Source organism: Pteronotus mesoamericanus, unplaced genomic scaffold (genome assembly GCF_021234165.1).
Source record: "Pteronotus mesoamericanus isolate MK-2021 breed Mesoamerican mustached bat unplaced genomic scaffold, CSHL_Meso_final contig_164, whole genome shotgun sequence".
NCBI classification, from domain to species: Eukaryota; Metazoa; Chordata; class Mammalia; order Chiroptera; family Mormoopidae; genus Pteronotus; species Pteronotus mesoamericanus.
In genome coordinates, this window is record NW_026555065.1 from 1,989,693 (window position 1) to 2,012,806 (window position 23,114).

The 23,114-nt window shown below is 38.7% G+C and overlaps 2 protein-coding genes across 9 annotated transcripts in view; both read right to left on the minus strand.

Moving 5' to 3' along the window:
- MAP2K5 (mitogen-activated protein kinase kinase 5) overlaps positions 1 to 4,146 on the minus strand; it is a 249,028-nt gene extending 244,882 nt beyond the window's left edge. For all 7 annotated transcript variants that reach the window (XM_054565240.1, XM_054565238.1, XM_054565237.1 and 4 more), the window contains exon 1: positions 3,374 to 4,146. In XM_054565240.1, the coding sequence (XP_054421215.1) occupies positions 3,374 to 3,508 (135 nt within the window). In that variant the 5' untranslated portion in view covers positions 3,509 to 4,146. The remainder of the gene's footprint in view (positions 1 to 3,373) is intronic.
- A 12,611-nt stretch (positions 4,147 to 16,757) lies between these two features.
- Positions 16,758 to 21,977, minus strand: CUNH15orf61 (chromosome unknown C15orf61 homolog). 2 transcript variants are annotated; one of them, XM_054564286.1, is made up of 2 exons: positions 21,379 to 21,977; positions 16,758 to 17,066 (listed from the first exon to the last, which is right to left on the minus strand). In XM_054564286.1, exons 1-2 carry the CDS (start codon positions 21,812 to 21,814, stop codon positions 16,939 to 16,941), a joined length of 564 nt encoding a protein of 187 aa, XP_054420261.1. In that variant the 5' UTR covers positions 21,815 to 21,977; the 3' UTR covers positions 16,758 to 16,938. The 2 variants fall into 2 exon arrangements, with proteins under 2 accessions (XP_054420261.1, XP_054420252.1); XM_054564277.1 differs by having other exon boundaries at positions 21,277 to 21,977.
- Between the last annotated feature and the right edge of the window lie 1,137 nt (positions 21,978 to 23,114).

A 23,114-nucleotide genomic window follows, 5' to 3' on the forward strand; every position in this document is an offset into this window, starting at 1 on the left:
CAATCCAGAGTACTTACAACATAGTAACAGCCAAGCCAAGCCAAAAAAAAAAAGAAAAAAAGTAAGTATCAAGTAGTATTTGCTAACTCAGGAGGAAGGAAAAATTAGACTCAGGATAAACAGGAATTTCACACAGATGGGGGCAATCTGACTTGGGACTTGGGAGACAGGATTGAAACAGCAAGAGGAAAGGGGTAACATGCTCTCCTGCCACTCGCTAAATCAGGAGGTTCCGAACTCATGTACTATTTTCCCAGAACTGTGGACTATGTCTCCAAGGAAGAAGAGAAACACACAAAGCTGAAAAACAGATAACCCGAATGTCTCTGCTCTTGAGCACCACGTAGGTCTACTACATGTTGCAGCCAGTCCCTAATTAATTCAGACAAAGGGCACAGGCCCAAAGAGGCCAAATGACTTGCCCAGGGTATCCAAACTATTTGACAGAGCTGTGACTGGGGCCCTCAAGTACTGACTCCTGTCCCAAAATAATCTGTTACAGTTGACTCAATGACTACATTTTTTTTTCTGGCTTCTGTGTCTGGTTCTACCAAAATTTAGCTGTATGACTTTAGCATTTTCCCCCTCTGGGGTTCATGCTTCCTTCATTTGAAAACTAGGGTGAGGAGGGTTTTATTAGATGAAGGAGATGCTTTCAGGTTTCATTTGGCTTTAATTTGTAAAGTTCCCAGCCAGAGCTGCTGATGTATCTGTTGGTATTTTGCCAATTTCTTGATGAGCAGATGAGATGAACCTGGAAAAGAGCGCGGAGGAGCCCTCCAGGATCTGGGCTTCAAGTCCCAAGGACTTTGAAAAGCTCTAGGAGGCAGGGCAGCAGCCACTGCCACAAGCCCTTCATCCAGCCTTCCTGACAAAACATGCTGCTCCTGTGCTTACGTGGGCAAGCATGTGTGAGGACACATGGCGCTCTCTGCTCTAGGCGGTGGGACCGTTTGTGCAGTTTACTTGTAGGCCAGTCAGTCTTGACCCAAAGTACAACTGAGAGATACTTGAGAATCAGAAGACCCAGACCCTATCCCTTATGCCATAACACCACCACTACAGAGCACTTACTCCGTTCCAGGTTGTTCTGAGTGCTTTATACGAATCAACTCCAGTAGTCCTCAGCATTGGGAGGTAGGCACTATTCCTATCCCCCAGCCCTTTTTCTTTTACGTAACAGATGAAGAAACTGAGGCAAAAAAGACACTTGCCCAAATGGGTCTGCTAGGGTTAGCAATTTAAACCTGGGAAGCCTGGCTCGAGAGTTTGTTTTTAAACATTGTACCATTCTACTTAATAACTTCTGGCTTCTCAAATAAGTGAAAGAAAGCTCATGCTTCTCTCATCATAGAGGCAATCTCATGTAATTCTCACAAGTCTTTGAGGTGGGTATCATTATCCCTATTTTACAAGTAAGGAAACTGAGGCTCAGAAAGGTGGAGTGATCTGCCTAGCTAGTGGAGGTGCTTGCCTTCCAGGGGTGTCTAACCCACGGCTTGTGGGCCGCATGCAGCCCAGGATGGCTATGAATGTAGCCCAAAACGAAATCGTAAACTTACTTAAAACCTTTTTTTTTTTGCTCACCAGTTTTCATTAATACACGTTTGTGTATTTAATGTGCGGCCCCGAGACACCAAAACGTTAGACACCCATAAAACCCAATTTTTTAAAATTCAAAACCTAGTGTGCTGCCCACAAAACCATAATTGCATGCATCCTCTTTGAAGCTCCCTCATTAACAAATATTTCAGGGTCCTATGAAGCACTGGAAACAGAGGGGAACCAGAGATGGCCATCTCCTCCGAAATTTACCACCTAGTAGAGACAAAATTATGACACAACCTGTGTGCTTTGCTGGAACAAAGCTGTGGGAACACAGAGGAGGGGCAAGTAACCAAAACTAGCATGAAGTAAAAGTGAAACTGGGCTTTGAAGGACGGGTAGGATTTGGCCAGCTGAAGAGGGGCCGAGCGGGCATCTGGGAGAACTCAAGGTTAATTCTAAATGCCTAGAGCACAAAATGCTCATTGGACTGTGATGAGAAATGAATCTAGTGCCAGGCAAGCATGAGCCAATCTAGATGGGCCCAGAGGACCTTATTAAGGACTCTGAACCTTATCATGAGGGAAAACCTGTGTGCATGTGAGTGTGCAGAGAGCTCTGGATGCAAAGACAAGGACGGCATTTGGTGTCCATGAGTGGAGGCTGCTGCTTTATCCTAGCCTCTGCACTCCTGGCCCAGACACCTGAAAATCTGTATAGTCTGAGTGGTCCATGACATCCAGAACTCAAAACAGAAGTACAGAAATCAAATTTTGATTGGATAGCCATTAACAACCAAAAACCGCATCACAGACAGTCCTCCTGCCCAGAACCTCCACCAGCCCTATCTCATCTTGCAGCTAAGTTCCACTATAGATCTGGTGCTTGCCATGTGCCTGTTGGTATGTCAGCTCTGCCAGTGATACCTCAGTGATTCGAGAAAATGGGCACAATACATTGTCTGACTCAAATGAATGCTAAAAGATGAGAATGGCACTACAGTGTGTAGAAATAAATACTAAGTAAGAGTAAGGAAATCTGAGCTCTGGTACTGACTCCCCAACTCACAAGCAACAGAGCTTTGGAAAAGTCATTTCACCTCACTACTCAGTAACTATCTGCAAAAAAGATAAGAGGGCTCAACAGGCGACCTGCAAGCAGGTTACACTGTGCCCTTACATTCCATGATTTTATATCAAACACATTCGGAATATTTATTATGAAAGCAAGAATGCATCACTGATTCTAAAATGCACATTTTCCCCCTTCTTTAATATCTCTGAAATCAGATTGTTTTTGTACAATATGTGGCGTGTCGGTTTAATGCGCAGTGTTTTTTTTCTTAGTAGGATATAAAAATATTTTTAAACCAATGACACCTTATGTTTGATGAAACATGACAGGGTACAGCTGCCTTGTTTCCCTTTCCTGCTGGTCACCAAGTTCAGGGAACTCCGTGGAAAGACATGGCTGGAATCTGGCCAGGGACATTCCAAGAAAACACTTGAATAAAAACTCTCTTCTAGACTCAACTTTTTGTATCCCAGTTGGGTGCTTCTGTGCCTATGTCCCAGTCCAAGCTGTGAGCTACTTGAGGGCAGGGGTTCAATCTGATCATCTCTATATCCCCAGGGCCCTGCACATTTGCCAGATTTCAGCCCATGCAACTAATCAATGCAAGTGGCTGAAGCAATAAAAACTGCCCCTAAAGGAGGCCAGAAGTGGCCAGGCCACTGCCACTAGCTCCGGCCACAGAGTCAGATGCTGACTATTCCACAAATCCCTGCGCCCCACTCGCTGGGATTTGGACTCTGAAATTAACACTCACCAGCACATCCCTGAAGAGTAACTGCGGCCCGGAGTTCACTGTCCAGTCCACTGCGCCCCTATTTGGAATCTTGATGCGAATCACCAGCACCTGGTTCTCCATGGCATGGAAGGGGCCAAAGGCCAGCCACAGCATTACAGGTTAAAGAGGCTCACATCCTGGGGTAGGGGGTACTCATAGCCCCTGGTCAGGCGGAGGCTCCAAGGGGTGACAAGCGGACCGAGGGGGAAGAGGACGGAGGATGAGGAGTATCAGAGAGGTGGTGTGACCAAGACGGGGCCCGCAGGCACCGACCCAGGCCCTGTCTGTATGGGGCTGAAGGATGTCTCCCTGTGAGCGTGGACGGGGGTAGGGGCAGGGACCAGTAGGAACTAGCGGTGGTCGGAAGGTTCTCGAGTTGGAAAAGAAAGCAAAACGGGACAGTGCAGCTCTCGGTCGTCAGTGTGGGTGTGAGGAATCGGCAGAGAGAAACCCCCGTTTTAGGGGAATACAGCGGCAGGTGTCCACTCCTCCTTAGAGGGCGACGGGAGGGTCCCAGACTCAAGGGGACTCAGTCCAAGGCTGTTAGGAAGAAGCCGCGGGGCCGCCAGACTACGAGAAAGCGGAGGGTAGGGGGCCCTCCGCGGGAGGGTCGGGGCGAGTCCTCTGCCCCAAGCCGAGCCACAGGGCGCGGCGCACGCGGGCTCAGCCCCGGGCGTCCGAGACCGCACGTCTCAGCGGTGGCAGCGGCGGGAGGAGAAGGAGAAAGGCGGCAGCGAGAGCACAGTTACTCCGGAACCAAAATGCTCAGCGCCGGAACCACGGGAACCGGCGAGCAGAACCCGCCCCCTGCGACGCCATGTTGGAAGAGGGCAGCTCCAGCCCGGCCCCGCCCCCGCGCCCGGCGGGGCGGGACCTGAGAAGAAGGGCCCAGCTCCGGGGCGAGAAGGAGGGGACGGACTGAGTCTGCCCTTTCTTGAGATCCCGAAGTAGCCCAGTGACCGCCAGGGCGTCTTAGTGACTGCGTTTTGTTTCCCGACCCTCGGTGGAGACAACGAGGTGAAAACGTCTAACAAACCAAGGAGGAAACTGAACCAGCGCTGTAGTCCGTCGTAAACCAATGGCTGCTGAAAATTGTATACTGTTTGTCTTTACGGACTCCTCAAAAAGCCAGTGCTGCCGCTCTCGTTTCTCGTGGCTTTGTCAAGCCTCGTACCAAAACATTCGTGGGAGTTTGTGCACCAAGTCAGCAAGAGCACGGAAAAAACTAAAAAAAATAGCTGTCTTATCCTTTTCCTTGCGAGTCACAAATCCAGAAGCTTGTCAACTTTCCCCCACATCAGCAAAGCTTATGTGACTCTTTTTCAGTGAGATTCTCTACCGCACGATTGCTCGGAAATAGCTCGGAAATAGCCTACAGAAATGCAGAGCTTTAACTGCCTGGAGACAGCTGCAATAGTGACATAATCTCTTATTAAACCGTTGCAAAAAATATCTGGTCTAGTCCATAAATTGTCAAGTAATAGCAATGTTTACGCAACGGATGATGTCACAGGCAGTAGAAATAACCCTTGGTTATTTTTAAGTGCCTTGTTAACCTCAAATATTAAAGCAGGTAATTTTGTTGCCTTTACAGACAGACGTTTGTTTAAAAATTGCAAGTGAAGGTTTGTCCTTACGTCTTTCTAATGAAGGAGCACATACCATTTTACTTTGGGGGCTGAATTCTGTATAAACTGGTGGGAGAAGTGTCATTTTTTTCTAACAGTCAAAGAGCTAATGCAAGAGGAAAAATATTTTAAATGTTGGTTAGCTTCAGTATAGTACCAAAAAATCTGCATATATTTTCTCTGCCTCAGTTTCTCATATTTAATCTGAAAGTCTATTGTAGGAGACAAATGATCTCTTTTCAGTTACTGTAGATTAGTAGCTGAGGTAGAAATTCATTTACTCAGATCCTCCAAATATTCTAGAAATTGCACCTTTCCACCTGCACTTCTGTCCTGTTAAAAATAAATGATTTGCTCAAGGTCCCCATGTACTTTTTTTTTTGAAAGTTCATTTCCTATTATTAGAGAATAGAGACCTCAAAACTAGAGATTTTCTATGAACCTATGACTTGTTAAAACGGCTTTTTTATTCAGAGTACTGTGGGGAAGACCAACTCAATTTATACTTTCAGTTCTTTTGGGTATATATCCAGAAGTGGAATTGGTGAATCATGTGGTAATTCTCATTTTGATTTTTTTTTTTTAGGAACCTCCACAATGTCTGCACCATTTTATATTCCCACAAACAGTGAACATTCAAATGGATGTGAGGTTTTGATTTGCATTTTCCTAATGATTTGTGATGTTGAGCATTTTTTCATATGCTTGTTGGCAATTTGTCTGTCTTCTCTGGAGAACAGTCTATTCAAGTCCTTTGCCCATTTTTAAATCCAGTCATTTACCTTTTTGTTGTAAAGTGAATTTTTTAATAATAAAATTACATTTTACTATTATAAAGTCAGAAGGGTTTTCTTTTATCTCTTTTTAGCTCGCTCTCAATCATAAATCACTCACCCAGAATCTGACCCCTTTCTACCACTTCACTGCTATAGTCCAAACTACTGTATTCCTCTCCTGTTTATACCCTTGCCCCTACTCTTAACAGTCTATTGTCAACCCCTTTGCCAAGATTAGATCGTCACTCTTTCAATGAAAATTCTTCAGATGGCTTCCTAACTTGATCAGAATAAAAGCTAAAGCCCTTGACTTGACCTATAAAACTCGACTCATTTGTACTCTACAGCTTGTGAAGTCTCAAATCTCATCTCCTACAACTTTTCCTCATTTTCACCAGCCTCCTTTTCACTGTTCCTTGAACATAGACATCCCACCTCAGGGCCTTTGCATCTGCCATTCCTTCTGCCTGGATTGCTATTACCCCCAATATCCACATGGCTCACTCCCTCACACTCTGCAGGTCTTGATTGAAATGTTACCTTCTTGCTGAGGCTTTCCCTTAATGCACTGTTGAAAACTGCGAACCAGCCCCAGAACCGCCCCACCCAGTGATACAAGTACACTGGTGTGCACGATTTCTAGTACTTCCCTAGTTAATTTTTCTCTTGAAAAATTCCCTTATTACTATTTAACATGTCACATGTTTTACTTATGTGTTTGTCTCCCCACTAAACTGTAACTTCATGAGGAGATGGAACTCTATGTGTTGTATTCACATACACACTTACTCCTGGGCACTTGAATAACTTTTTGAATGAATGAGTGGATTTTGAAGGCAAAGCGAGTAAATAATAGTAATGTAACTACCATGCCCCTCTCCTGCCTGTCTTGAGCCTCACTTACTCCTTTGCCTTTCCATCACCACCACCAAGACTGAGACACCATTATAGGCTCCCACAGAATGGCGAATTAACAAAATCTTGACTGCTTCCTATGTTCAAGAGTCACTTCTCACCTTCAGTGCTGAATGTGGGCCCTTGCATATAACCCTCAAATATGAGGGGGGACCCCCCAAAAAACATGAATTATCTTCTGGAGGGCAGGCCCCTTGTAGTACAGGATTTCCCTGCCTCGTGACTGTTCTAGGAACCCATCTGTATCAGTGTACCAGCCGGTGTGGTCGTGAGAGGCTGCATTTGGCTTCAGTGAATTTTTTTTTTTGAAGACTTTCAACCCATTTGCCCATTTCATGATGGGTGGTTTACGAGGGCACCTGCCCACACCGCACTGAGTGCTCATCAATTTTTGACAAAAAACAGCTTAAACCCCATGCCCCACACTTCCTGTTCACCTGATCTTGCCCCAAGCCACTTTTTTTTTTTGTTTGTTTCCCTCGATGAAAAATCCTCAAAGGGGAATGTTTTGCCAATGTGGAAGAGGTGAAACAAAAAATGGCGGAATCACTGAAAGGCATCAAAAATCGACAAGTTCAAAAACTGTTTTGAGCAGTGGAAAAGATGCCGTGATAGATGTATTACATCAAATAAAGAGTACTTCGAAGGCGACTGAAGTTTAAACATGTAAGAATAAGTACACAATTTTTATCCATAAATTCCAGGGGGTTTTGGTTCCCCCCCTTTGCAGATGTTGATTAATTGATTTTTAAAAATAGAAGATGAGTGGGGGGTAGGCAGAGACAAATGTATTTGAAAAAATAAAGTCTAAAAAAAAATAGAGGATGAAACAGTAATTTTCCATTGGAGAAATCTGGCTGATACCATCCTATCCGAATGACCAAGGTTAACATCACTAGTTATGTCATGCGGATATCATGTACTCTCTGATATGGTGCAATAAGAAGGACATTTGACCTCTGTGTCCTTCTCAAAGACTCATAACCCTAATCTAATCATGAGAAAAACATCAGACCCAAGTTGAGGGACATTCTACAGAATACCTGATAAGTACTCCTCAAAACTGTCAACATTACTGAAAAGAAAAGAAAAGGAAAAGGAAAAAAAAGAAAAGGAAAGAAAAGAAAAGAAAAGAAAAGAAAAGAAAAGAAAAGAAAAGAAAAGAAAAGATCAAACCTGTCACAGACGTGAGGAGATGAAGGAGACATGATGATTAAATGTAATGCAGGATCCTCAATGGGACCCTGGAACAGAAAAATGACAGTAATGAAAATCTGGTGAAATCTGAATAAAGTCTGAAGTTTGGTTAGTAATAATGTACCACTGCTGACTTTTTAGTTTTGATATATGTACAATGATTATGTAAGGTGATATTAGGGGAATCTGGGTGATGGTATACAGGAACTCTGTATTATATTTGCAACTCTCCTGTAAATCTAAAATTATTCCAAAATAAAAAAGTAGTTTTTAAACAGTAAGTTGCATTTTAACACACCAGAAATAATGTCTTAGAAACTTTAATTCTAAAACAATATAATTTACAATAGCAGTAACAACCAAACAATAAACATCAGCATTTCCCTCACAGTGCTTAGTTATCTATTAGTTTTTTAAAGAGAAAAATGAGAAGCATAGACAAAAATGGTTAGACACAAATCCCCGAAAGTGTGACAGGAAAGCCTGTTCTCTTCTGTTTGGGCAGGAATGGAAAAAAAAACAACCACCCAGTGGGACCAATTCCAGCAGAAACAATAGTTCAACAGATACTCATGAAGCGCCTACTATGTGCCAGGTACTATAGATTTTATATGCTTTAAAATGAATTAGTTCATTAATTTAAAGATTCATTGGATTTAATTTCCAAATTATACATTTTCCTTGAGGTGGAGTACACTGCTGTTCCCCAAATCACTTAAGCTTTATTATTTCCCTCTTTTCATTGTTTAAACATTTCTATATTATTTTCTTTATATCCACTAACAAAATAGATCTCACATTTTTGTGGCATTTTACAGCTTGCAAAGCACACATCTGTTATCTAACAGAATTATCCTGTGCATTACAGAAAGTATGGAGTGATGGTTAAGAACATGGAGACTTTAGACAGAATGCAAGGACTGGAAAAAAACACTCACCATGTTTGACCTTGGGAAAGACTTCTTGGGTTCTACAGCTAAAAAATGGACATAAAAATAGTGCCTAATTCATAGGGTTGCTATGAGAGGATTAAGTGGATTATTTTGTGTGAAGTGCTTAGTTTAGGACCTGACACAAATGAATGCTACATGTTAGATAAAGTCCTTATTGTATACATGAAGACGCTATGACTTAGAGAGCCCTAATTTTTCTCATTCAATCAGTAATGCTCTCCGCATTACACACATACTGGAACAGAAATAAACTAGCACCATTGGGAAGCAGACAAAGTCATTCAAGAATGATAATAAAACTGCATAGTTAAAGGAAACTTACAAAATCACCAATCTAAACCTCTGCCCAATTCAAGAATTTACTCCATATCTACCTACAGAATTTTCCTGCAGCCTCTCTCAGCAACTCCAACAGGACTCGCTGCCTCAAGAAGTAATCTATTCCTTTTTTTGTGAACTCAAAACATTCTTGTCTCTTAGTTACATTGTTTCTAGTTCTGCTTAAAAATAATAAGGCTAACTCATCCTAGTACTTTCTGTTTAATGTTTCTCTTCATTTACTTCTACACATCATTCTGTTTGACTTAAAAATAACAAAATTCCTCTATGAGAAAAGAGATGGAACCTTTTAAAGTGCCTCAAAAGGATAATGCAGTAAGATTCCAATCTTTTATTTTTCAGAATATGTAGAACAGTGTAAGTCAATTCATTACATCTGAGATAGCATTTCAAAACTTGTTCTTATAAAGATTCCATATTATCTCCAATTCAAGTTTCCTTTTCTTAAATTTATTAAAAATGAAGGCAAGTTTTCTTTTTAATTTTGAATTATCACACATTCATTTGACATACAGACTTCATTATATGAGAAATACTGGAACCACACAAAAAATTTATAACACATGGTTCTTATACAGCTCTGTACAGAAGCAGTCTTAGTATGGACCCTGTATGTAGATTCAGAACTGCCAAATTTTGCCGACAGGTAAAATTAGTACAATGTGCCCTCAACATGGTCAATGCAGAAATATTTGTAGGATGAATGAATGACTGTTGATTGTAATTTAAAATTAAGTGACCTATTTAGATTTTTATTCACAATTTCAAATTCTTTGTTCCTTTATTTTACAAAATTTAGAGATATGAAAGTATAAGGAACTAAAATTTTGGCTTAATCTCACAGTAAAGACCTTAATACCATATATAAAGAAAGCTTACAAAATAATCTACTTTTACGAATTATTTTCATCCAGTTCTTGAACATGTACTTTTTTGGAATAAAAATATCTACTTTCATTAAATGGAGTTTTAAATTTATACCTATTTATTACAGTATTGATATTTTATTTTTTATTCTTCCTTTGGGGTTTGGGTAAACAACATTTTAGGTATGATTTTAAATAATCCACTTAAATGAAAACAGAGTAAAATGATTCCCTTTGAGTTTAATAAATTCAATGCTCTGTTTATAGACAAATTGTTATAAAATTACTGATATATTCTAGCAGAAGCAGTAAAAGTTATGTCAAATAACTGCTTAAAAAATCATACTACGTAGCGTTAATGATGTTACCTTAACATACCAGCTTCAGGGGCTGCATAATTGTTTCTGCCAACCCATAAATTTTTGAGTAACAACAAAATTATTGTGATTTTTCTTACTAAATAATTCATACATTACAAAGCATGTATGTAACAAGGCCCATGAATCACTAAAGTATATAATGATCATATATCTAATGACATATCTCTTTTCATAAAAAGAATTCAAATAGATTTATGTATTTAGGTTAACTAAAAAAATACTGAGTTTATAAGGTTCATAATTCTATCATCATCAACAACAAGAAACTTCCTATCTTCTTTAAGAATACAGTTTCCATGATTTGCTTTTAAAAGCTGAAAGCTTTTATCAAAATCCTTGTGTTTAAGCTACTTTTCATGAAGTTTTACAGCCTTTAAATTGATACTATAAATATCTCTGAAGATAAATTAATAATATAATGGAGTACTATGTTCATAAACTGTATTTAAAATGATATAAGTGCAACTAAAATAGCTATAAGCAATACTATATAAAACCTCATTCTAGTAGTAGCTGATATCCTTTATCCAGGGACTAACATCTAAAAAAAGATATTTTTCATTTACCAACATTTCACATACTTTTCTTAAGTAATCTCAAACCAAGTATATAATTTTCTTAATGCTACTAAAAATTATTCCAAATGAGATTTCTTTTACTTAATTAAAGCTAGGTTTCATAACTAAATTTTTTAAAATTCCAAGGCTGCAACATATGAAATGATAAATCCATGTTTTACCTAACATTTTTTCAAACTCAGTTATTTTCTACAGAAATCATTCAGTTATATTTTAACAGTTATATTGAATCCCTTACTAATTTTTTAGGATTATTTTTGTTCATGGAAAGATGCACAGAACACAAAATTAACCATGTCAAAGTGCACCATTCAGGGGTGTTAAGTGCACTCACATCATTGTGCAGCCGTCCGTGCCATCCATCTCCAGAACTCTCTTCATCTCATAAAATTGAAACTCTATGCCCATTGAACACTAACTGCTCATTTCCTCTACCCCTTTACTGGTTTTTTAAAGGCTTTACTCAGAGATAATTCACATGCCATACAATACTTCTATTAAAAGTGTAAAATTCAATGTCTTGAGTATAGTCAGTTGTGCAACCATCGCCACAATCAATTTTAGGACAGTTTCCTCACCCCCAAAAAGAAACCCCATGCCCTGTAACAGTCACTCCTCTTTTCCTCCCAACCTCTCCAGCCCTAGGCTATTGCTAACCCACTTTCTGTCTCTATAAATTTGCCTTTTCTGGACATTCCATATAAGTGGCTTCACGCAATTTATGATTGGCTCCTTTCACTTAGCATAATGTTTCCAAGCTTACCAATGCTGCATATATCAGTACTTCATTCCTTTTTTTGGCCAAATAATAGTTCATTGTGTGAATATGCCATATTTTATTTATCCATTCATTAGTTGATGGATGTGTGAATGGTTTCCTCTTTTTGGCTAGTTTGATGAATGCTGCCCTTAACATTTGTGTACAAGTTTTTGTGTGAACATGTTTTCAGGTCTTTAGAGTATATGCTCAGGAGTATAATGCTAGGTCATATGGCAACTCCATGTTTAATATTTAACTGCCAAACTTTTCCAAAGTGGCTACACCATTTTGCATTCCCAATGACAGAATATAGGGGCTCCAATTTCTCCACATCCTTGACAACACTTACTGTCTTTTTGATCATAGCCATTCTAGTGGGTTTGAAATGGCATCTCACTGTGGTTTGATTTGCATTTCCCTAATAGTTAATGTTAAACATCTTAATTAATGTTGGACATCTTTTCATGTACTTGGCAGCCATTTGTATAACTTCTTTGGATAAATGCTCAAATCTGTTTTTAAGTTGGATTACTGAGTTATGAGAGTTCTTCATATATTCTGGCTACACATCCCTTATAAGATACATAATTTGCAACTTATCTTCCCTCATTCTATGTCTTTTCATTTTCTTGATAGCATCCTTTGAAGCACAGTTTTTAATTTTGATAAAGTTCAATTTTTAAAATTCTTTCATCATTTGCCTTTACAAACTTTCATGCTTTCCCAGAGGAGAATTTTGTTAATAGGTTCTATATGAAATCAGTTTCATTACTAGAAAGCTAACTGAACTTTTAGACATACATTCACTAAAACCAATCTATTTATTTTATTCCAGTTGTATTAAATGTACTCTCCGTTAGCAGAAGAGTTCTGAGAAGTAACTGGATGGCCATGCTTGTATCAGTGGAAACATTTTCATTTAAAGAAAAGAAATCTCAACATCTGATTTCCACTTTATGTTAGAAAAATACTCTTTGGACAGTGGTCACTGCCAATAACCCTTCTTACTGTTGGAAAGCTCTTGTGAAACATTTGTCAAGCACATAAAACGGTATGAAGTGAAATATAGTAATTAAGACTTGTGTTCTATTGATTGTGTAGCTGAAGTAATTTTTCATTACTAACGTTAAGATTTAATAAGTATAAGTAGTTAAAGATTCTGACTTGGCACTAGTCATTAGCATGTAATTGAACTAGTAAAAAAGATCAGTTAAAGTTGTGTTGATTACCACCTTATCTTTGAAAGGCAATTAGAGACCTCAATCATTGCAACAAGATTTGATTGTGCAGCCTTTATTGGACATTGATCTTCCAGCAAAGTGCAGTTACATTTTCCATTAATTTACAGTAACACAGTTTAACTTTGATACCCTAGACTGTTGACCCAGGTGAGATGTAATGCTAAGTACTTGTTTAGGTTAAGATGCCCCCAAACATCATTACAGTCTGAATGGCAAGTGCTGAAAAAAAGTAGATACCTGATCCAGTAGCTTTAGGATAAAGTTTCTGTTATCTGCATTAGCTTTGAAATGAAATGAAACCAAGATCCTTGTTTTTATGTCACCTCACTCATTCAAACATCATTTCATTAAGAGTTATTTCATGCATTTATAAATGTTCTGATAGTTTTGAGTGACTATAAATGACACAAAATGAAATGTCTATATAAAAAGATACATGTGGCTTTTTTTTTTTAAAGAAACAAACATCGATTTGTTGTTCTGCTCATTTATGCATTCATTGGTTGTTTCTTGTATGTGCACTGACTGGGAATGGAACTTGCAACTTTGGAGTATCAGGAGACAACGCTCTAACCAACTGAGCTACCCAACCAGGGCTAATATGTATGGCTTTTAAGAATTAAAATTGTTTCAGTTTTTACTGAAGTCAATAATAAAATATTAGTGACTACATATGTGTGATGAAAGAAGTTATAAGTTTTTATATAATTTGTTAAGACATTAGCACTGAGAAACTTGGGATTTTATATTATTTTAGCAATGTTTTCCATGCTTCCAACTCTGTAACTTCCATCTTTAGGGTGGCTCATCACTTACATAGGAACTAAGAACTTTGACTAGAAATTTCTTCCAATACTGAATAATTGATTTTTATAGACATAACAATAAAAGATACAAGGTTTTATACTAAAAACACATCGGTAAAAAAATTTTGCCTGTATTATTTTAAAGGCAAAATCCCATTAAAGAAGTATAGGCAAAAACAAAACAAAACAACACCCCCAAAACTGTCTTTGGTAGTTTCACCAACTAAGAAAACTCCTGACATCCAGAGGAGTAGGGTCCCCCGGGAACCCTCTTGCCGTCGCAGGCTGAACCAGTGTGTTCACAGACACGCTCACACAAGAGCCATCACTGTGTATTCTTTTCCCCCCTCACATTGTTTTAAACATCTTCCTATGAATGAAGTCTTTTAAGTATAAATATAAATACATATGGAATAGAATGATTACAAAAGTAGCTTTCACTGAAATAAAGCTACATTTGCTTACGAGCATATTCATGATACAATTTAAGGTAGAAAGGTTTCCTGTTTTGTCCTCAGATTACAGGTGGAAAAACAGAAAACACGACAGAACAGTAGTTATTAGCCTGAGGTTAAAAGATGGCACTGATACTAAAAATAGAATCAATCTCCTGATTTCCAGCATTTATACTTTATCCTTTAGGCCACAATGCTTCCATATAATATCCAAATTTAAAGAAGAAAACTTAAAACATTACTGTTCAATGGGAGCTTTTTTCCCAGACTAAAACGTTTACCACAAGACTTAATAAATCCAATGAATGATATTTTAATATTTGAACCATGCCCTTAGCCATTGCTGAGTTCATCCTTCACCATGATCAACTCCATGAGGGCAAGAGGTCTATTGATCTTCATGTAATACAAGAAAATATTACATTTGCTTAATTGTTACACAGTGAGCACATAAGACAAGAAATCAAGGCTCTATTTAATGCTGCAAACAGCAGAGAATTACAGAGATCAATAAGGTAGTTTGTCAAGGATGTTCTCCAAGGAGACTTACCTATCACCGCATGGACAAGAAGTCACACTGACTATAGCTATTGAAAAACAGGTAAGCAGAGTCAGCAGTACAAATTATCAGAAATCAAACAGGCCAGTGTGAAAAATAAGTGCAACTATACTGAAAAGCTGTATTTATAGTTTGGTAATTAAAAACTGTTTTATCAGCTTTGTGTTGGGACCAAACCTTTACAGCAAGTATTGACAAGACCAGCAGCAATGAATGAGCAGTATTTGACTTAAAACTTATGAGCTATAGTTATTTAACTTTGCCCATTACAGAGGAAATCAGTTCTAGCCTTCCTTGCAAAATGCTAATCGTCAGTTTTATTATTAATGAAGCTTAATGTAACACTATCTCCTTTGTGTAAGCCATTCATTTAACTAGTGTCAAGTATATTCTTCTGACTAAATATATTGGCCTAAGTACTTCCTTGATTAAAGTGTTACTTAGAATTACTTTCAGACAAGTGAACAGTACATATATTTGAAGAACAGTTCACTCTCTGTTGCTCATTTAAAATGACTACCTTTAACGAAGCCAGTTTGTATTACTTCATTATTCTGGTGCTGTTACCTCAATCGCTTATTTTCTCTACCGACTTGCCAGAAGCAAGCACCCAAATGCTGGTTAGATTGAGTTTTATAAAATATTTTGCTACAAAAAATGTGAAAAGTTGTGGAGTATCCCCAACACATTAACATAAAACGATATATAATGTATGTTTGTAATTATGGGAGAGATCATAAATCTTAAACACCCATTGGTTTAGAAATTAAATAGTTCTACTTAGTTCTCCCTAAATTACTCCAAATTTCTGAAATTTACCATTCATCTGGGTATTTTGTAACTACCCCAAGGATAAAATTTTTTAATGGCTTTGCTTTCAAAAATGCAATTAACTTAATAAAATTCTAATGCAAAACTGCCATCATGTCTTTAAAATTTCAGCCCCCTTTCCATCGTCAACAAGTCTACGGATATGTACCATTTCAGCTAATTGCTTTTATAAACAGTTATCGAGTTTATTTTTCTGGGTCTTTCTGGATCTTAATTGTTCTTACAGCTTTATCACCACGCTATTTTAACTATTAATAAGTATTAATTTCATTCATCTTGCTGCATTTACATTAACTGATATATTATTATAAGTGGTATTGGATTCTTTAGGCAATAAGAAAATTAACAAACAAAATAGAAATGAACTCATAGGTACAGAGGCAGATTGACTGCTGTCAGAGGGAGAAGGGGGGTTGGGGGCTGGGTGAAAAAGGTGAAAGGATTAAGCACAGGGTAAAAGAAACCCTCATAGACACAGACAGCAGTGTGGTGATACCAGAGGGAAAGCCGGGTGGGGCGAGGTAGGAGGGGAAAGTGGGGATAAATGGTGATGGAAGGAGACTTCAGCTGCAGTGTTGAACACACAATACAGTGTACAGATGATGGACTATAGAATTTACCCCTGAAGCCTATATAATTTTATTAGCCAATGTCACCTCAATAAATTCAATGAAAATTTTTAAAAGAAGTTTCAACATTATACCTAGACCTCTTATGCAGGTAAATGACACAAGGGCTTTAACAAATTTCCATTTATAATCCTGGCAGCTGAACAGTTTAGATTTCAGTGTGCAATTAGAATTCTCATAAATTTTGGATTTACCAATGATACATTATCTCTACAATGTATCCTAAAATCCCCTACATCTTTTTCCAATATTATATAAAAGATTTTCCCCTTCATTCTTTGTGTGGGTGTATTTTCTCTTTAAAGAGAATTTGTTAATATCTAACTATAGAATCTGTGTATGTTATAATAATTTTTTATCTGTAGTTTAATCTAGTTCTAGGGAAATAAAATAGTATAAGTATCATGTGTTTCTAGTTCCCATTGGCTAAACTGAGTGTTGGGGGGGGGGGGGTGTGTGCATATAACAATGACAAGCTTTGCCTCTTGAGGGCTATGATTCATTTTAAAGAACCAGACACTGCGGAAAGAACAAAATGTTTGCAAAAGTTTTATTTTAAAGGATCAAAAATAAATATTGCTCATATGCATGAGAAAAATCCACTAATATTTATGTTTTCCAATGCACACTTTCAATACATGGCACCTTCATCTTCTTTATTTAGAAAATAAACTGTTATTGGTCCATAACTGGTATGCACAGTCTCTGTGACTCTAGCAAATAACCAGGAGCCAAGTCCATATAATAAAGTTGGAATACCTAAAAAACAAATGAATATGTTATTTTTGAACACCAATACTTATTAATCATGCACCTATATATTTGTCATGATACAAATCACATAGCACCCTTTAGCAATGTTAACAAATTATAAAAACATTAGTAAATATTGACTCTAAGAGCTCGATTTCATCTATTTGTGGAACATGGTAACAATTATGTGAGCCTAGAGATTTTTCAAACTATAGGCAGGGCTGGTATAAATTTTAATTCAAAGCACTAATTAATTACCTCCAAGTAACTATGAAGTAATTCTATATTCTTTTCACAAATAAGCAAACAGTGAATATTCATTATTTAGTGGTAGATACTCCTGGTTGAGCTTAAATCACTAAGTCAACTTTACTGTACTTTAAGTTAGACAGTAATACTGATGACTAAAGTAATTTTCTTTGTACAACTTAAAAGAAACTGGGTCAAACAGCTGTCTTCAAAACTAAGTCAAAACCTAACTCTAAGGAAGATTTTAGTATAATATCAGGCATGAAAAATTATCCCACTAGTACGTTTACATTTGATTTGAAAGCAATCTTGTTTTATCCTGTTTGAAATAGGTACATCATAAACTCCAACAACATGTTTCTTCCTTGGAATATTTCTGTTTGATAAGATTTTGCTAATATATTTACGATTAATTGCCTTTTGTGACATGAAACTAAACATACACTACACTGAGATTTGGAGATGCCTAAGAACACTCATATGCATATGAGTCTATGTTGGACACAAACTTTCACAATTCCTATCTTTTATAAAGCATTTATTTAAAATCAATGACTGTTAACATAATAAAACATACATGTAAAACCACAGGCATATGAATCAGTAACAAATATTGTATGTTCTACACACATATTAATTTTATTGCTCCCATGTAGTAATTGGACAGAAACTAGCAATTTAAAGAGCTGTACATTTGGGAAATCTTTTTCTTTCTAGTTAATAGGGAAATCAACACATGCTCAGGACTAATATTGGTAACTTTTTTTCTTATTTTTCTGCAAGAGTATATTTGCTGTGTTATGGTCTCTTTGAGCATTTAAGTGCACTGAACTACTTTGTGCTTCTTCCCTGAAGCTGCATCCCAGCCACTGTAATGCCAAAGATTAATCAGGAGAAGCATCGCTAGCTGGCAATGAGAAGAGGCAAAAATGCCCATTCAAGCTGGTACCTCTCTATTTTTAAGAATATACTGGGTCACAGCTTGTCACTATCACAGGGTTCCCTGGAACTCCTTAGAAACCTTTTATAGTATATTACCTTCTTTACCCAAAAGCATCTCTAAATGCCCCAAGGGAATGTCAGAAAATACACATAAAAACTAGCAACATAAAGCTATTTATAAATCATTTAACCAGAAAGGGAAAAAAAAAGGCAAATGGGACATGGGGCGGGGGAGTGGACAAGGGAAGAAAAAGAACAAGACAAGCAGAAGTGAGCAAAGAGGAGAGGGAGCAGTTGAAATAAAAAATAAATTTAAAACATGTTATTGCAGCTTCATAAGCAGAAAATCAAACTAGTGAGGAAAACAAGTTGTAAAAACAATGTTTAATTTTCTAATATACTGAGTAAAATATGCCTTTTAAACCAATTCTAAGGACATAAGGAACAGCTGGTGACACTGAAAATTTTGTTTGTTTTATAGTAATTATCACAGTTTTTGGTTAAATATTGACACTTAAAAAAATCACACACAGAAATGGTTAATATTTTTTCAGCTTAAATGGAGGACTGATCAAAGATTAGTAGCTTAATAACTATATTATCTCTTATTAAGAAACAAGTAAGAACTATTACCAGTAATGTGGTTTGATAGCAGATTGAGTTGTCATAAAGGAGTCAGAAATTCTATATATATTTTTTCCTGCAGTCTACTTAATACAGTCAGGCTAAAACACTGTATGGGAGGAGTTACCACTTTTACCTCATAATTTTCACATTAAAAAAACATAATTTTCTTTATCTATAGCACATATGCTTTAAAGTCTATAAGATTCCATGAAAAATTAAATTTTTTCTAGCCTGTCTGAAACATATAACATCAAAATGAACTGGAAATTCAGTCTTTGGCATAATAATTCATTTTGAGTCAGCTGAACAGTAGGTAAACAAACCACTGTCAAATTAAGCACTTAAAAAAAATTAGAACTTCATAGCAAGTCTCCGATTACCCATTCATTCCAATGGTAAGTTGCTTTTCTTAAATCTCAATCTACTTCCCAGCAGGATACCCAGACTGATAACCATCAGTAAAATGTCAGCTTCCATAGAAGGAAAGGCAGAGGAGAAAGAGAACAAATGGGTAAGTGAGGAATCTTTATTATTTACAAAATATAAAAATGAATTACTCCGATAATTTCTAATTTGGAAGGGAAAAAGACAAATAAAATCCTGAGTATTTTTATTAATAGACTATGTATTTGATGATCCAGAGGGGCAATTGTGCATCACAGAATAAGAAAGAACCCTATTATCCAATTCACATTCCCTACCTTCTGACAAAATTACAAAATAAACATTAGCAATTGGTGAGTACATTACTTTTTAAAAAGTCCAGAAATAAACTCCCATTATCAATGTAATCCAGTTTGTATTAAAGCCTACCAGAGCAGAAAGTTTTTATTTTTGTTTAACTTAAAAACTCTTATTCCCATCTAAGCAGGATTTTTAGAATTTCTAAAAGATCACAAAGACCATTCCATAGCTCTTCGACCTTCTCTTCCACATAAAAAACTACAACTGTTTCTTCAAAAGGTTTTACTTTTCTTTGTGAGAATGTTCTGGGTATCCTACTTTTCTCTGAATTTTTTTCTATCTAAAAAAACCCCATAATCATTACAGTGTTCCTAAAGTATTAAGTCTTAAACGGTGAAAAGTTAAAAAAAAAAGCATTCAGCTCATGTTATACTTTTTTTCCCATTATACTTTCCTATCATATTATTCTTTTGGGAAGAATGATTTTTTTCTGATTCTGCAAAGTTAAAGTAAACTTTTTAAAAAAACTTACTCTTCTTGAATCCAGTCATCACACCAGACTTTCCAAATAATTGTAAATTGAATTTTCTAAGTCACCTCACCCTGTCACCTGTGATCAACCTCAAAATTATGTAGGCATGCTCTCTATATATAGTCCACCAGCCAAACAATAAGACATTTTTTAAAGGATTACACGTTGGTAAATAATCTGCTCCTTACTGGACTGAACCCAGGACAATCCCAGTGGAGTAATGGCTCAAAAACCCCATGACTGACGTATGTGAGTTATTATAAGCAAAAATATACATACCATATTTATATTTAATGAGCGATCAGATTATGTAACACTAGCGCAGCTGCTTTAGCTTTAATTCTAATTTTAAAGACCTGGTTGGGTAACATAGGTCAGTTCCCATGTCTACATTTTGAATTACAGAAATCTAGATTAATTTGGTATCAGCGATTAACAGGTTCAAAACATCTTGAGGCCTATTTTTCACTGACCTATAAAAGATACCCCATGTCAATGTTCCTGCTTCTTTCGTCATTAACCAAGAAAAAATAAACATCCAGCAAGAGTAAATACTCTCAGAATTAGAATATTCCCATGAAAACCTACAAATACTAAGGAGGCAGTCTTTTCACTATCTTTTAGGCCTAGTACCTGAAGAAACCAATATGACTGGTGAAAACCTTTCGTGCTTTTGGTGAAGGGAACCTTATGGGATTTCATAGAAAGAAAACAAAGAAACATAAAAGTAGCTCCAGTTTTTATAATATAAACGCACGCACAAACTATGTTCATGGGGACAAATCCTGTCATGCATAAGGCATTTTTTAACTTGAGAGACACTTTCCAGTGGCTCACACTCTCCTTGCTGCCCAATGTAGGGGTCCTCCCAGTTAAGAGCCGCAGGAAGTGGGGATGGAATGCCCCCGCCCCAGGGTGATCCCTCAGCACAGGCCTGTGGATAACGCCCACTTTCCTGGGGAAGATTCAGTGTGGACAACTTAGCCCGTGTAAGCATCTACTGGGTGGGGACTACAAAAGACCAGAGCCAAGGCCAGTGCAAGAAGGGTGCAGTATGGTGGGAGGCGGAGGCAGTGTCTGGGAAGCCCACAGCAAGGGACGAGCGAGCGGGGCAAGTGCGTGCGCCCCGGAGAGCCTGCACGGGTTCGACACAAGACTCCTCCCGGGCCAACGTGGTCTGACCTTGGGCCGGGGTCTTGACCTCTGAGCGACGTTCGTCAGCGTGCTTTTCAAACAGTTGGGCCCTCGTCGGCGGGTCGTGCCTCACCCGCCCGGGCCACTCACCGAGGTTGATGACCTTGAGCGCCGTGAAGAACCGATCCTGCTGGGCCAGGTCCTGCCAGGGGGCCTTGGAGCAGTGATACTTGATAAAGGGGAAGCAGCCCGTGCGCAGAACATGGTAGTTGGCGCCCTGCACCGGCCAGTTGAAGTGCGAGAGGCCGAACTGGTCGTTGCGGACGGCGCTGTAGGGAACGCAGAAGGAGGTCCAGTGCGGCAGGCGTCGCTGCAGCAGGTGCTGCGTCAGCACCTCCGAGGCGTGGGGCTTCGGGCGGGAGGCGGCGCCCGAGGCCCAAGGCCGGCACAGCAGCAGCCGCAGAACAGCCTCGTGGGCTTTTCGCAGGGCCTCCATGGCCAGCCTTGCCCGCGCCCCCCGCCCCTCAGACGCCGTGGAGCGCGCACTGCTGGGGGCGGGGCCACCAGAGCGCGCGCACGCGTCCATCCCTCACCCCCACCAACCCCCGGGGGGAGCGGCAGGGACGCTCGACGAGCCCCGCGCAAGTACCCGAGAGACCCCGGGGAGCGGCAGCGCGTGCGCACGAAGGTGCTGCGGCCTTCCTCGGAGGGGGCGGAGGGAGCCGGTGTGGGCCCCGTGATTGGCGCAGTGGGGTGAGAGGAAGCAGCGCAGAGACGGTAGTGAAGTCGTAGTACTTGACCTCTTGCAGTCGTTAACAACCATAGGGTTGGGGAGGTTTTATCCGCCTAGGGTATGAGGAAAGTTAAGGCTTAAATAACTTAACCACCTTAGTGAGTAACAGCTCACACCCATCTCCTAAGTTCTTACAAGTGAAATCCTTAAGCGGGCGTTGTCGAGGGGCCACTGGAGGAGGTGTTCTCAGGCAAGTGAATTCAGAGTGGAGCCCCCAGATTTGCGTTGGCTGTATAGTCAAGGAGGATTATTATGTTTAGGTCCTGGTGGTCGTGTTTACTGTTTAAGCCCAGCTGTTTCAAAATAAAAAGTTTATTTTTAAAAAACATCCCAGGCCTTTCTGTGTGCCAGTGGTGATCTCTGTCCTAAGAGCCTGGCGAATGCTTGACCCGTAGTGTTTTAGTTACAAATCTTTATAATCTTCAGTCACCCATTATCAATCTATTTAGGAAAACCTTTTCTTAAGCTTTGCTGCCTCTTGAGATAACTTACACACCTGCTTTCTAAGGGAGCATTTTCTCTTTTTCTAAGCTCACGTTGTTTGTAGAAGCCGCATATAAATAAGATGTGTCTGGAAAGCACTGTATCTAAATGAAATAATTATGGGTAAACACTATATAATCACTAACGTTGTTGAAACTCAAAAGGAATGTAGGACTGTGTGGCTAGTTCTTACATCTCCAGTTTTTATTGATTCGTTCAGCAAACAGTGCTCGAGCACACACTACCATGTGCCGAATATTGAAGGACCTGGTAGTCATGCAAATAATTTGAATTTTACCTTACCCACTATTGGATAACAGTTTTTAAAAGATTTTAGGTGGAGGCATGATGTGGTTAGACTGGCACAGGAATGGCTGGAGGGAGGCTAAGACAGGAGTCAGGGAGGTGGCTCAGTACCTGATTTTTCAAATTAAATTTTTTAAAAACATTGGAGTTCCTTTTCAAACAAAAGCTGTTACAGGATCTCAACATACAAAGTAGATGAAAACTTGTGTTTTATTACTAAACATTTGTAAATTCAAATTACTGACATTAACTTTATAGTTAAATAAAAAACAAAACAATGAGGCTAGTTTGTTGCTGTCTTGAG